Below are 15,063 nucleotides of genomic sequence, written 5' to 3'. Positions count from 1 at the left end.
GAAAGTAGCTTTTAATGGAACCTGTATTACTATATATTTTGGTTTTAAAACTTAAGTCTACAAAACTGCAACCTTTACCATTTTGACTATGTGATGAAATATAAAATATGAAATATAAAATGTTACATTGGAAAGGATCTTAAAAAATAACTACTGAAAGAATTTGTGCTACAATATTTATGTCTACCAAATGTCCTGAATAACTGCAGCTCATAGCAGCAGATAACGAGGTAGACTTCCTCTGAACACTGAGATCTGCCAGCCATGTTTAAAAGTTAACATATTAACCAAAAGTTTCCAAAGAATGGATCAAATGTTTTCTTTTTGAATTTTACTCTAATTCAATTCAATGCTAATTCAATTTCAATTCCTGTTAAAATATCCGAGACTTCAGTATAGTTTAACATAAATAGTATGACCCTATGTTTTAGTTTAAGTACCAGACATTAAGTAGAACCCTTCAAAAAAAAAAAAAAATCACATATAAATCAGCTCACTAGATTTACAATGAAGGTAACAATACATCAGAATAACACAAGGCCTATAGATCAATGCAAATGCCTTACAGGAATGTTACAGTAGTGGGGGAATGTACGTCAATATTTCCAACTTATTCTCTACCGTTTTTTTCCAGGATCTAAGCAAAGGCCCATTTAGGTGAAGACCTGATTGTATAAACCTGTCAGAACTACTGGAAAGAGTAACGACAAATCTTTAGTTCTAGGGCCTAAATTAAGAGAAAGATGGGTTAATATTTTCAAAAGGTTTCAGCAAGATGCATTCTCTGTGTTTTTGTTCTTTGACAGGCCACCATTAGGATATGATTGACAAACAGTGAAGAATCAGTTATAGAATGTCAACAGTGCTGAGGCTGAGAAACTCACGTAATAGCCCTTTGTTCATCTGGCTCATGTAGAGCATTATGTTCTGTACACATTTTATTTTTTAAAGTTTATTTACTTTTGAGAGAAAGAGAGAAAGTGGGGGAGAGAAGCAGAGAAAGAGGGAGAATCCCAAGCAGGCTTCACACAGTCAGCGCAAAGCCCAACATGGAGCTCAATCCAAAAAACTGTGAGATCACGACCTGAGCTGAAATCAAGAGTCATACGCTTACCCGACTGAGTTACCCAGGTGCCCCTCTGTACACATTTTAAAAATAAGATTTCAAGGGTCTCAGGGTTCACCCTTTATAATAAATAAAAGCATTTGGAAGAAACCTAACTATGCCTACTTTCTTAAAAGAGAAGTAAGAAAAAGAGGAGGTATTGCTTCCTCAGATCTTCATGCCTGGATGTGAATGAATTTCATATGTTATCATATATTTGAATGTGTGTTTTCAGTTGACAGTTTAGTGTCAGAAGAAGAGGCACAGGCCGTGTATGCACAGTGTGGGAGAAGCAGAAAGCTGAGTGTATTAACGATGAATGATGGCTATCATTTCGTGACAAACTGTATCATAAACAACTGAGCCATTCCTGAATCTAGAATTCAATAAAGTATGGCTTTACGTTCTAACTACAACTTAATTTTCAATGCCAATGCAATTACCAAGCTTTGGGACTAGCCTTTTGTAAAAAAAAATCTAAGGCGAGAGTAGTTGCTGCTGAGGGTAAGAACATGAAATAGATAACAAAGACCCTTACTTTTTTCTTTCCATATTTTCTTATTTTTTTCAATGTTTCCTCATAATTCCCATCAAAACTTCTTTGCTTTCACACAGTGAAAAGTTGATATATCAAGAATTTGTTCCTCTTAGCATTTTATTTTCTGGTCAAGTCATTATATAATTAGATGTGGAAAATAAAGCTAAACACACATATGCATACAACCTAGCTCTAGGGGAGAACATTTCTACTGATAAGTCTTGTACTTTAACCTGGCTTTTATTTTTTATACCAAAGGCCCTCTTGATTTTGGCATTATCAAATGGCAGAAGATCTTCCCATTCAAAATGTTACCTCTCATCTGACAATTAACAAGATTTCCCAATGCTTCAGGATACTAGAATTAGATTGTGTGTGTGTGTGTGTGTGTGTGTGTGTGTGTGTGTATTCAAGATTTGAAGAGCAAACTTTTAGGCTACAAAATATTCAAAGATAGCAAAATATGTGCTTTCAGTAAACACACATCAAGATACATAGCAGGAAAATTTATGATGACATTAACTGAGTTTAGTCACACCTTTTGTCTTACTTAATTATTTTTAAATTTTTTTTAATGTTCATTTATTTTTGAGAGAGACAGAGAGACAGAGACAGAGAACAATCAGGGGAGAAGCAGAGGGAGAGGGAGACACAGAATCCGAAGCAGGCTCCAGGCTCTGAGCTGTCAGCAAGAGCCCAACGCAGGGCTCAAACCCACAAGCCACGAGACAATGACCTGAGCCAAAGTTGGACGCTCAACTGACTGAGCCACCCAGGAGACCCTACCTAATTATTTTTTTTAAACTTATGGAAATTTTCTAGCAAACATAGAAGTACAAAGAATTTTGTATCATCTATTTTCCCTGCCCACTCATTCCCAAACTTTTTTTTTTTCTGTTTTTGGTCTGGAGTATTTCAAAGCAAATCCCAGATACATCTGGTTAATCATTTTTAAATAAAAAGTTAAAATACCTTTGTATTTCCTACTAATTTTACTTTGGGGACCTAGGCTTTATTAATGTTTTCTTATAATGACACATGCAACTGGGGCATAGAAGCTTATATCTGTGGCCACACTGCTGATCACAATGAAGAGTTCACACTGGTCCACGAAGACTGATTGGGACTCAAGCATAATTAAAAGTGTTTTTATTTTAGATTATATGCATACTGATTTTCCTCTTTTAAATCATCAAACATTAGTTTGATAAAATTATCTAAACTGAATTAAAATTGAACAGCTAGATTATATAATCAATTAAATTCTACTTCAATGTCTGTTATTAAGTGATTCAAGCCTGCTAGCATATTATTGGTAGTAGTAATGGTGGGTAGAGGGTAGTTGTCCTAGTTGCTGTGAGAGTTAGCTTTTTCTTTTTTTTTTTTTTACTCCTAAAGTCTCAGGTAAGCTATACCCCATAATTAAGTAGCTCACTCTATACACAGGTTGAATGTTGAGCACATTGACCTTACATGAAGAGTATGTCTAGAGTGTAATTCATTAATGCACTAAATATTGCTCTACTAAGGTGGTTTTAGTGGTTATACAAATGTCTCTGTGTACATCCTTATACAGTCATGGTATTTGGTTTCAAGTCTGTATTAACCCAAGTATGGTTTCCCCATCTCCAACTTACCATACATCACAGTAACCAGTATGATGTATCAACTAGTCTAGGCATTAAGTTCTTTAAAATTCCTGTATTTAAAAAATCTGTGACTTCTACTCATTGCCATTGAGCACTCCTCCCCTAGAGCTACTAATATCATAGGAGTAAGGAAAAGATTATGTGTGGGATGAAAATTTGAGGATTTTGGTAAAAAAATAATTTTTAATTTAAAAAAGTAGTACTTTCAAGTCTTCATAATAAATGAAGAAGAGAAAGATAAATAAGGGTGGAAAACTCGGGGCGCCTGGGTGGCGCAGTCGGTTAAGCGTCCGACTTCAGCCAGGTCACGATCTCGCGGTCCGGGAGTTCGAGCCCCGCGTCAGGCTCTGGGCTGATGGCTCGGAGCCTGGAGCCTGTTTCCGATTCTGTGTCTCCCTCTCTCTCTGCCCCTCCCCCGTTCATGCTCTGTCTCTCTCTGTCCCAAAAATAAATAAACGTTGAAAAAAAAATTTAAAAAAAAAAAAAAAATAAGGGTGGAAAACTAAAAAAAAAAAAAAGAGTTCATAACCAAAAGAGGAAGGAATAAAATTTACTTAAATTAAGATTTCATCTGACTTCTTTCTACTTGATACTAACATCTTTATAGTCCTAAACTTGTATGTAGGAGCCAATTCAAACACATAAACATGTAAATGTTTAATTATAACTTAAAACCATCTTTATTCCAAATTGCAAAAAAAAAAAATGTAAATAAAACTTCACTGAATTATTTTTAAAAAAGAACAGCAGACCCTAAGTCAGTGAATTCTGACTTAAATTTAAAAAGTGATGGGGCGCCTGGGTGGCTCAGTCGGTTGAGCGTCCGACTTCGGCTCAGGTCATGATCTCATGGTCTGTGAGTTCGAGCCCTACGTCGGGCTCTGTGCTGACAGCTCAGAGCCTGGAGCCTGCTTCACATTCTGTGTCTCCCTCTCTCTCTGACCCTCCCCCATTCATGCTCTGTCTCTCTCTGTCTCAAAAATAAATAATAAAACATTAAAAAAATTTTTTTAATAAATAAATAAAAAGTGAGCATAGAACAGAACCTGTGAGTACTTGTGCCTTGAAAGCCAAGAGGTGCATACAGCTAAAGAAAGACCAAAACAGCCTCATGCTATAACAATAGCAACACCAAGATTAAAAAGTCAGATTTACATTAAGCAGATACCTTCCATGTTTGCTTTGAAAGCTATCTTGGGAGAATTTAAGCAAAGTCACTACTAAGAATTATAAATGCAACTGCATTTACTTTAGAATGTATGCACCTATCATGCAAATTCCTTTTATGAGGGAATGGAATTGGTGTTTACTCACAGGAGAGGTCTCCTGAGAATTCTAAATTCTTTTAAGCAGCCCAAAAAGTTCACATAGATCTCTTTTTATGATGGATTTTGGACTGAGCCACTTACCTTTAATGTGTAAGAATTCCAGTAAGGATGAGTTAATACAGACATATTTTAATAAGGTTCGTCATAAAATAGAGTAGGAGCAAGTGGAGACAAGGGACATTTAGGAAAAAAAAAAAAAAATCTTGGGTGATAGTCCTTAATTGGTAAGAGAAGAGGTCAGGTATAGCAGAGTAAGGGATTAGAAAACAAAAACCCAAAACAAACAAAAAAAAACTTTTTCATTAGAGAAAATTTAATGAATTAAGAAACTGCAAACTTAAATGTCTTTAGTTGCTTTTACTCAATATATGTGTATGACTCTCATTTAATGGAGATCTTAAATATCTTAGGCACAAGTAACATTCTTTGCTGATTCTGAGATTATCTGAACTGCTATCTTTCAGAAATATTCTTTTGAGACATACAAGATTTTCTTTGGCCAGAATGACTTAATTGGCATACAACAAACCTATCACTAAGATCTGTACTTCCAGTAAAGATTTTGCAAGTGTAGCTCTTTTATGTGGTGTTGCAATAATGAATCCCTGCCTATTTAGTTATTTTTACTACTCCCTGGGAGTAGCCTATCCTAACTTTCACTTCTTAGTTTCTGTGATTAAAAAAATTAGTTGAAACAGTAAGGCCTACTTCTGTCATATAGCTAACTTTCAATTATTAAAAATATAACTGATTATATATGGGAAAGCCTGAGTACACTCATTTATATTTTATTTCTTCAACTTTGACACACAAAGTCCTTTAGTTTATTTCTTTTTGTTTTTAACCCCAACTACCTCATTATACCAAATTAAAAATAAGCAATCTAAAATAATAATCTTTGAGGGAGCCTGGGTGGTTCAGTTGGTTAAGTGACCAACTCTTGATTTCAGTTTAGGTCATGATCCCAGGGTCTTGGGATAAAGCCCCATGTCGGGCCCCACACTGGGTATGGAGCCTGCTTAAAATTTTCTCTTTTTCTCTCTCTTTCTCTCTGCCTCTCCCCTGCTCATGTGCCTGCTCTCTCTCTCTCTCTCTCAAAATAAATAAGCATTAAAAAAAATGATAATCTTTGAAAAAATAAACAAAGTTTGGGGGAAAGTCATCCACGAATAAAAGTTGAAGAAAGAATTAAATACCTAAAAAAACACATTTTACAGTAAAACCTTATAAAAGGGTCTCGAAAACAGATACCCAGTAGAATCTCCAAAAATTCTAGTAAAATAAACTCCTCTAGCTAAAAACCAGTAATTGTTTCTATTTCTAGATATCCAGGAACAACATGAAAGCATTAATATCTGTTAAGTTATTCCTACTAAGAAATACGATTAATGAAAATGGATCTTGTCTATATGTAAATATACATTTACCCTCCAATTAAAGTAAATGTCTTCTAGAAACTTTAAATGTTAGTATTCACCTTTCAGAAGAAACAATTATAAACCTAAGCAAGTGTCCCTAAGTGTCTAACAGATGCATTTTTAACAAAGTTAGTGTCACTTTTCATGAACCAATAAAACTGGTAATTTTTACCTGCAGACAGCACATACAGAACAAACACAGCTTTTAGTTAAAATAACTACCAGGATCTAGTGTATGGGTCCAAATTAAAGAAACCTCAATAAAAGACAGTCCATGACTTGTAACGTGGCAAACAGATAAACGTCCGACTTCTAAACTTTTGACTTGCTATTCTCCTGACTTGACCACCCCACACCCACACTGACGTTTCACACAAAGCCCCTGCTGCAGGCACACACACTCAGAGCACAAGAAATAAAGGTTCTGTTGTTAGCTGGAGGGAAAAGTTTAATGACCATGTAGGAGACACTGCCATAGCTACCTTACAGCTCTGCTTTGTGTCAAAAGTAGCATGTCTGGCTTTCTCCCACTTTTACCTGTTATTTCCTTTTGCCCAGAGTTTGGCAATTTTGTATTATTCCCAATTCAAAGACCCTGAGATGGGAAAATAAAGCTTCTCTCTCTGATCCAGTTAGTGAATGGCAGGACCCAGTGCCTCCTCCACATCATCTGTAGCCTCAAAATTCTCTCAACCCAATGTTTTCACAATTTCAGATTTTCAGCTAATAAACTAGGCAAAATAAACTATAGCACCCCCCTCTGTATCACTTGTAAAGAGATCACCACTTCTATAAACTCTGAAGCAGCACTGGGAAATGCCAGGAAATATTTAAGGTGACAGCATCTTAGATCGTTCCCCAAACTTTAAGATGTCTTAGCATTATTTTATCAGTAATTTCCAACCTTTTTCCTACCACATCACAAATAGAAACTGATGGTATGTACACAGCCCACTGCTCAAGGCCAGATCTGAATAGCCAGGAGTCTCCAGCAGCTCCAAGCCCTGGTGGGCCACTCTTGGGGATGGAGGCATGAGGCACTCACACTCCCGTACCTGTGTGCTACACTGCAGAGGCATACCAGTTGGCAAATTCTGACTTACAGTTCTAAAACTCCCACCATATATTCCCACTGGGCCAGACAAAAAGGCATTTAAATCAGAGAAGTAATACAAGAAAAATAACAGTTAAAACCTCAAGGTGTGACTCTTTACAGAGACAGTGGGGAGTTTCCTTTTCCTAACATTGACTTTGGACATGTCCACTCAGCACCCTATAGAGGCTGTGGACAAATTATACCCCAATTCTGCTAGGTATCATGGTATGAGCTACCTGAAGAACCACAATTACCAAGGGAGATTTAGTTTAATATTGCAAATCTGCCACCACCAAAAGAAAAACCTCTAAAAAAACTAGTGACTACATAAGATCTGTTCACATATTAAGGATTATAGTTTAACAGCCACATCTTAAGATTTGAGAATTTTTCTAGGTATTACTTTTTTTTAAAGGGAAAACAGAAGACATATGTAAAAAATCTTACCATCATATTTAAACCAACATAGTACTTATTACCACACATATTCCATTACCTAAGTAGCTTTTTTTAAAGATGGTTTTTTTTTTTCTGTCCTTTTTCTGGCTTTTCTTCCCCCTTTTTTCTTTTCTTCCTAGCTCTTATTTTTTTACTAAAGCATTTTTATGTATATCAAATGTACTTGATTTGGGAAAAAATTAGTGCTTTAATTAGAGCAAAAAGCACAGAATTAACAGCCCATTAAAATGCACAAGACTAAATGTGAATGTATCTGTTTATTTACAGCTTTTGATGTTTAAAATTTCAAATAAAATGATCTGTCCAATGGCTGCAGTTTTTAAAAATAAATCATTTTTCCATTCTCTTCTAGAAAAAGCTGCAGCACAAATTAACAAAGAGTAGTGAAAACATAATTACATTTAAAACATAATTTAGAAAACATTATGTACCTCTTTTAGATTAGGAAGCATAATATGTAATTGTTGGTAACAAAAGCCAACAAGAATGAAATACAGACATTTATAGCTTATGTTCACATGCATCTTATAAAGACAACAAAAAACAGGTAAGTTTTAAACTTTTACTAGACATGAATATAAACATATAAATAGGCAAACCCTCCCTTTATTTTCACCCAAAAGTTTTCTTCTATATTCAGTCAAAAAATTTTGACTTTTCAAAAGTATACGACAGCTGTCAGTACAAATCTCTTACTTCTTTAACATTTACTTTTCATTCTATGATACATAGTTTGGATATTATGATGCATTTTAAAATGGAACAGTTTAATGCTGAACCCAAGTTGCTTCAATGTAACTAGAAAAGACTTAAAGCTAGCACTGTACCATATCGAATGCAGCATACATACTGTATTGCCCCGTGCTAGTCTGATATATGCTAGTCGGTACTGCCATGGTAGCGATGTTAGGTGGCGTTCCTTCTTCCTCTGATTTTTCTTCTTCAATCTTGGGAACACCAGGCACATCAGAGGAAAGTTCATTCAGTATTTTTCTAAAACATAATTAAACAACAGAAATAATTAAGATATTTGAATGAGATTTAAAACAAAAAAGCTATAATGGACTAACTGCTTTGATATAAAATTATTCTCCTTTTTAGGAAAAAGTATCATTACAGGGGCGCCTGAGTGGCTCAGTCGGTTGAACGTCCGACTTCAGTTCAGGCCATGATCTCGCGGTTTGTGGGTTTGAGCCCAGCATTGGACTCTGTGCTGACAGCTCAGAGCCTGGAGCCTGCTTTGATTCTATGTCTCCCTCTCTCTCCGCCCCTCCCCTGCTTGCACTCTCTCTCTAAAATAAATAAACATTAAAAAAAAATTTGTTTTAAGTATCATTACAGTAGGAGACTTACCTATAAGAGGGTCTTCGTGAAAGGATTTCTCTACGTTTATGAGAATCAATTACACCTTCTGAATCTGCAGACTCATCTGTCTCTGCAATCGTTGCTACCTATAATACAAAAGTTTCTGAAATGCATCATAAAATATATGACCTCCTTCAATCAAAAAATGGTGCTGAAGGGTCTGTGTGTGCAGTACTAAACCAGCTGCTGGCAAAGCATCCAGCAACAGAACACACAGAACCTACACTAAAGCAGCTCACACCTGGCATTAGGAAAAGGAGCACAGACATACACATTTCAACTGTAGAGCAGGTATGTGTGGAAAGGAATGGGACAGATAATAAATAGTACAGAAATGCAAATGAAAGTCGTTGGAATGGCAGGTGAGGCTTCACAGGAAAGGACTAAATATAAGATACATAAGACCTAAGATCTCAACCTTGAACATACTCTTACAAATCCAGCAGGGGATTGAGAGGCAAAATAAAGCATCTCTACCTCACTGCCCTCTTCACAATACCACAGCTGACTTGAGAGAGGTCTTCAAGTTAGACATTAGATAGGTTCAAAGAAGCAAATAAAAAAGTAAAGGGGTGCCTGAGCGGCTCAATTGGTTGAGCGTCCGACTCTTGGTTTCATTCAGGTCAGGTCATAATCTCACAGTTCATGGGTTCAAGCCCTGCATTGGGCTCTTCACTGACAGTGTGGGGCCTGAGTGGAATTCTGTCTCTCTCTGCACCTCCCCTGCTCACTCGCTCTCTCTCTCTCTCTCAGAGTAAATAAACATTAAAAAAAAAGAAATACTAAAAAAAATTAAGAAGCCTGATTAAAGTTAGGATTTATATATCAAGAAGGTTGGGGCTTGATGGTGGTAACTCCTGAAAGTCAAAATAAGGAATTTCTCCTTAAAAGAAAGGTCAGAGTTTTAAGTAAGGTTTCATTTTTCAAGTCACATGATAATAACATGATTATAAGGAAAGGGTGAAAACTAAAATAACGAATCTCTACAACATGACAGTTCTCAATATATTTAGCCATTATAATTCAGGGCATAGGGTAGTTCTGAGTTTATAAAACTCACTTTCCTTATTGTTATAATTATATGAAAGTTTGATTTGGGCAAAATCAAAAGAACTTATTAACATGTCAACAATATGAGCAGGAATATATACTTCCCAAGGCACGCTGATGTACATCTATGTTCACCTACACATACAATCTTATACATCTCTGGTCATAGGCACTCCACACATAAGCACACATACCAATAGAACTTAGAAAAAATGTTGTTGCAATCAACAATCATGTATCACCACCAAACATTTACCACATTATACTGGGCTTTCACACATCTCTCATATAATTATAACTAACCCCTTATGTGAGGTAGGATACTATTTTAACCATTTTAGAAAGGTGAAGCCAAAGTTCATGTACAGACATTAAGTGACTTGACCACTGTTCAACAAGTAGGAATTCTAAGACAAGATCCACTGGCACTTACCTCTACCAAGACAATTAAATCATCCACATAACAAAATCCAAAAAAGCTTACTGAATATAAGGTAATACTTTCTTCCAACAGCAGCCAAGTTAAAACTAGAGTAGAAATACCTGCACCCCAACAGAAGTCATAATTCAAAAAGGAGAGTGGAAAGACTTTCTTGTTTTATAATTACAGTCAGAAAGATTCAGAAAGTCTTGGAATCAAGAGTCATTATGGAAAAGAACAAAAAAAAGACTGCTAAGAATGACTCTTACTCTTTTGAAAAGATACCTGTGTAGGAAAGATAGCTAAGCTTTTAATGAATGTGGATTTATTACTTCAAATATAATTTTGCAAACTGTTTCATTATTCTGCAATAAGCTGTACTCAAATATGCAAGGGACGAGATTAAGTATGCATATCTATGTTTTCCTCAAGATCTTTCTGTCATCAACTATGTTCAAGTAAATTTCAACATTTAAAGGATAATTACTGAAATAAAAAAGGAACGGAAATAAATTCAATAACCAAAAATTACACTGTTAACTGCAATTAAAATAAAAACTTGGGGCACCTGGGTGGCTCAGTCATTTGAGCATCCAACTTTGGTTCAGGTCGTAACCTCATGGTTTGTGAGTTCGAGCCCCTAATCGGACTCTGTGCTGACAGCTCAGAGCCTGGAGCCTGCTTCAGATTCTGTGTCTCCCTCTCTCTCTGCCCCTCCCCCATTCACATTATCGCTCTAAAAAATTAATAAACATTAAAAACATTTTTTTAAATAAAAACTTTAAAAAATGCATACTTAATTTATATCTATTGATGCAAAAAATGTTTTAGGTTCAAGAAATGTTAAGGATTTGTGACCAACTTTGATAATAATAAATAATAAAATAGATCTCCAGATCATAACCACAATAATCCTGTCTACAAAAACCAAGGTTTCATCTGAGAGGGGTTCGTGATGTAGAAGTCTAACACCAAGGTGACAATAATATCCTATGTTTCCTACAAACTACACATATTAAAGATAAACTTAAATTTCCACCTACCTACTAATGTGAGTATTCATGAAAACAGCCAATACTATAATCTTTACTGTGTTTATCAGACATCTTTGCCAAAGAATCCTCAAAATATTTTTAAGCACCACTGGAGAGCTTTGCCAAATAAATCTGTGCTTGAGTACAGAGCAACAACTCAAAGAATTACTCATCTGACAATTACTCATTCTGCAAATTGAGAGCTAACAACCAAACTGCAAATCTTTGGTCAAATCTATGTATCTCACAGGGCACAACACACTCCACATAGGAAAGGGAAATTCCTCCAAACTTCTAATAAAAAGATTTGAGCATAAAAGCTACACAAAGAAAAAAAAAGATGGTAAATGAATTCGTAAAAGGGAAAAAAAACAAAACAAAAAACTGAAGAAAGTCAAAGACCAATCATCCAGGAAGGAAGCTAACCTGAACAGTTTGTATTTGTGGTGACTGAATAACCGATGGCTGTGGTGTCTGAATTACTCCCTGGACATGCACAGTCTGGCCCGAAGGTAACTGCACTAGAGTTACAGCTGGGGAGCCTCTTCCGGTGCCTGATCCAGCTACAGAAACCTGCAAAAACGATCATCATTGAGGATTAAGGCTGGATCATTTTCTGTTCTTTTTGTTTTTGTTTTTGTTTTTTAAAGAAATACCAATCACTATTAGGACTGGCCAATTCTTCCTTTCTTTCTTCTGCTTCTAAGAAACGATGAGCGTGCTGGGGTACTTACCATTAGGAGGCGGTTACTGTGCTGAACAGTCATTCTCTGATGTGATAGATATTAAAGAACCCATGCTCCTCACTTTCAGTTCCCATGCTTCGCTGGCGAAGAATGTTCCAAGCGCAAAGTTCTAAAGCAGTTAAACTACCTCACTACAACCTCAAGACTACCAACAGTGAATCCTTATTTTGGCCAGAGTATAAACTACCTAACTTCCTAAGAGAAACTGGAGACAGAACTTAAATGTGGTGAATTATTTTTTAATAAATGAAATGTTTGCCACATTCTAGTATTACTCCAGATGCAAGTTAATGCCTTGTCTCTATGCTAATGGAAATCAGTTACTGTTATCCCCCCATAATCACAAAAAAGGCACAGGCCAGAGGAATTCCAAGACCCCTCATGCCCTTAGTGTGTGTGATCCAGAGAAAGTACATGCCTTGGAGCTGGTATGGCCCTCTTACAGATTCCCTCCCTGCTAGCTCAAGCATCTAGAGAAGAGGGCCAGAACCATCATTCAGCTTGCACAGAGTACAGCCATCTCCCAGCACCCCTGAGTGCTTTCAACAGAGACCTGTACCAGCAAAACACAATACCTCCACTCCCCTGGATTTAAAACCTGCTAAGTTTTCTACTGAGTAAACAACCCAATCCTATAGGCCAATGTAATCTTAGAAACTTTGCCTCCTTTTACTGTTTCACTACTCATTATAACCTACTCAAGAACCAAAGACTTTGGATATGAAATAAGTGAAATAAGCTACCAGCTTCTATCATGAATGGTAGTAGAACCACAAGATCTAAAACAAACTTTGAAGGAAGTCTCTGTGTAGTGCCTCACATTAAGAAACACCAATCTAAAAAGAGGTTAGAGTGGGAGACAGCCAAAGCATAAGAGACTGTTAAAAACTGAGAACAAACTGAGGGTTGATGGGGGGTGGTAGGGAGGGGAGGGTGGGTGATGGGTATTGAGGAGGGCACCTTTTGGGATGAGCACTGGGTGTTGTATGGAAACCAATTTGTCAATAAATTTCATATATATATATATATATATATATATATATATATATATATAAAAAAAACACCAATCTACTTTCCAATCTACTTATACTTTAAAGCAATTACTAAAAACTGGGTTTATAACAAATAATAAGATTTATTTACAAGATCATTTCCTTAGAAAGCAAACTTCTTCGGTAACTTGGAAGTAGAAATTGTTCATCCATGCAAGAGAACCTATGTGGTGAGCATTGTACTGGGTGCACTAGGGTATAAAGTAGAATTGACAACACTAACACCTAAGAAACAATAGCACACCAAACAGTATAGAACTAATTGCTCCATTGTACAGGTCATGAAAGTCAAGGAGTACAGAATAGAAAGATCAGCATGGGCCTGAACAGTAAGTAGAGGCTTTGTGTAGAAGCCACAACTTGAGCCAGGCCCTGATATGAGCTTGCATAACCAACAGAACAGGGCAGAGACACCCAAAATGTAGCCCACAGAGAAAATTCAGCCCACCTGCCCCTGCAGTATTATTGCCTACGTTAGATTTTTGGGGAAAGAAAAAGATCATGCCATAATAGAATCGATAAATTTAATAACTAGAAGTTAAAAAAAAAAAGGGGGGGGGGAGGATTTGTTTTACAAATGACAAACCAGCACAAAAGACAAAGCTGTATGAATAATAAAAGGGCATCCACCCCTTTGTGGGCCAATTACCAAAAGGTATTCTTTTCACCACACAAATAATTCTCAAACTTTTTAGTCTCTCAGGACACCTTTATACTCTTAAAAATTACTGATGACTCAAAAAGCTTTTGTTTATGTGATTTATATCCAGTAGGGTGCTATCAACATTTGTCAATCAGTTTTTGGGAAAGGAGAACCTTGATTTGAAAGGTTTGCTGATTTCCATAATGTAAAAACTCCTACTGTGGCAGATTTCAAGTTACCAATGGATGACACTGAACATAAAGTTGGAAAAAGATGCACATAATTGGCTCTCACAAGTCAGCTCCAGCATACCATTGGTTATGTGCATTGATATTTATCATATTAGAAATGAAAACTGAAACATTTTTACATTTTAAAAATAACAATTCCATTACATGCTAACATAAATAGCATTTTATTAAAAATAATTACATTTCCAAAACAAAATATTAGTGACAAGAGTATCAATGCTTTACTTTTTTATAAATTCTTTTAATGTCTGGTTTAATTTAAATCAGCTAAATTCTTATACCTACTTCTGCACTGAATCTGTTGCAATATGTTATTTTAGTCAATACCTGAAGAAAATTTGGACCTCACAGACATATCATTGGAAAAGGAAGAGTAATATAATAGCTTTTTCAAAATATGTGGATAGTGTTCTTTGTTACTACACCAAAACTCAACAGGTGGTTGCTTCACATAAAGATTAGTTGCAATGTGGAATCTGGAACCATATCAGTTACATCCACTGACCAGTCTTATACTTTGAATGGATCCCATGCATGATTCTGTAACACGATGCAGTAGTTATCTGGAAAATATTGGCTCACTCAGTTAAGCAGATCTCCCAAATGCGGCCACATTTCATGATACTTTATCAGAAAATCTCATTCATTAAAATCAACATCAATCTCATCAGAATACTATAAATACTGAAAAACTATCAGGTTCACAATGGTAGATGCAGGACTTCCAAAATTCAAACTGCTTAAAAAGCTTAAATTTTTTCATTGACAATAAACACTGTCAATTGTTTTCCTTGAAGTGACAAGCTTACTTCATTTGCTTTTAAGAAAACGTTTTCCAAATGCTCAAGTTTGAATAGCATAGTTTGGCTATTGGCCATTCTTTTAAGAAAACTGATGTCCTATGGGAA

General features: G+C 36.0%; 1 protein-coding gene across 18 annotated transcripts in view; it reads right to left on the bottom strand.

Annotated features, from left to right (window-relative positions):
• CREM (cAMP responsive element modulator) overlaps positions 1-15,063 on the bottom strand; it is a 72,133-nt gene that overhangs the window by 22,113 nt on the left and 34,957 nt on the right. For 10 of the 18 annotated variants that reach the window (XM_030321245.1, XM_030321251.1, XM_030321243.3 and 7 more), the window contains 2 exons: positions 8,947-9,044; positions 8,444-8,586 (listed from right to left, as the gene is read on the bottom strand). In XM_030321245.1, coding sequence (XP_030177105.1) covers positions 8,444-8,586; positions 8,947-9,044 — 241 coding nt within the window. Of the gene's footprint in view, positions 1-8,443; positions 8,587-8,946; positions 9,045-11,889; positions 12,037-15,063 lie in introns of all 18 variants that reach the window. The other 8 variants (XM_030321240.1, XM_030321242.1, XM_030321237.3 and 5 more) reach the window with 1 other exon arrangement.

This window comes from Lynx canadensis, chromosome B4 (assembly GCF_007474595.2).
Source record: "Lynx canadensis isolate LIC74 chromosome B4, mLynCan4.pri.v2, whole genome shotgun sequence".
NCBI lineage: Eukaryota > Metazoa > Chordata > Mammalia > Carnivora > Felidae > Lynx > Lynx canadensis.
The sequence above is the reverse complement of the archived record's forward strand: the minus strand, read 5'-3'. Positions and strand labels throughout refer to the sequence as shown.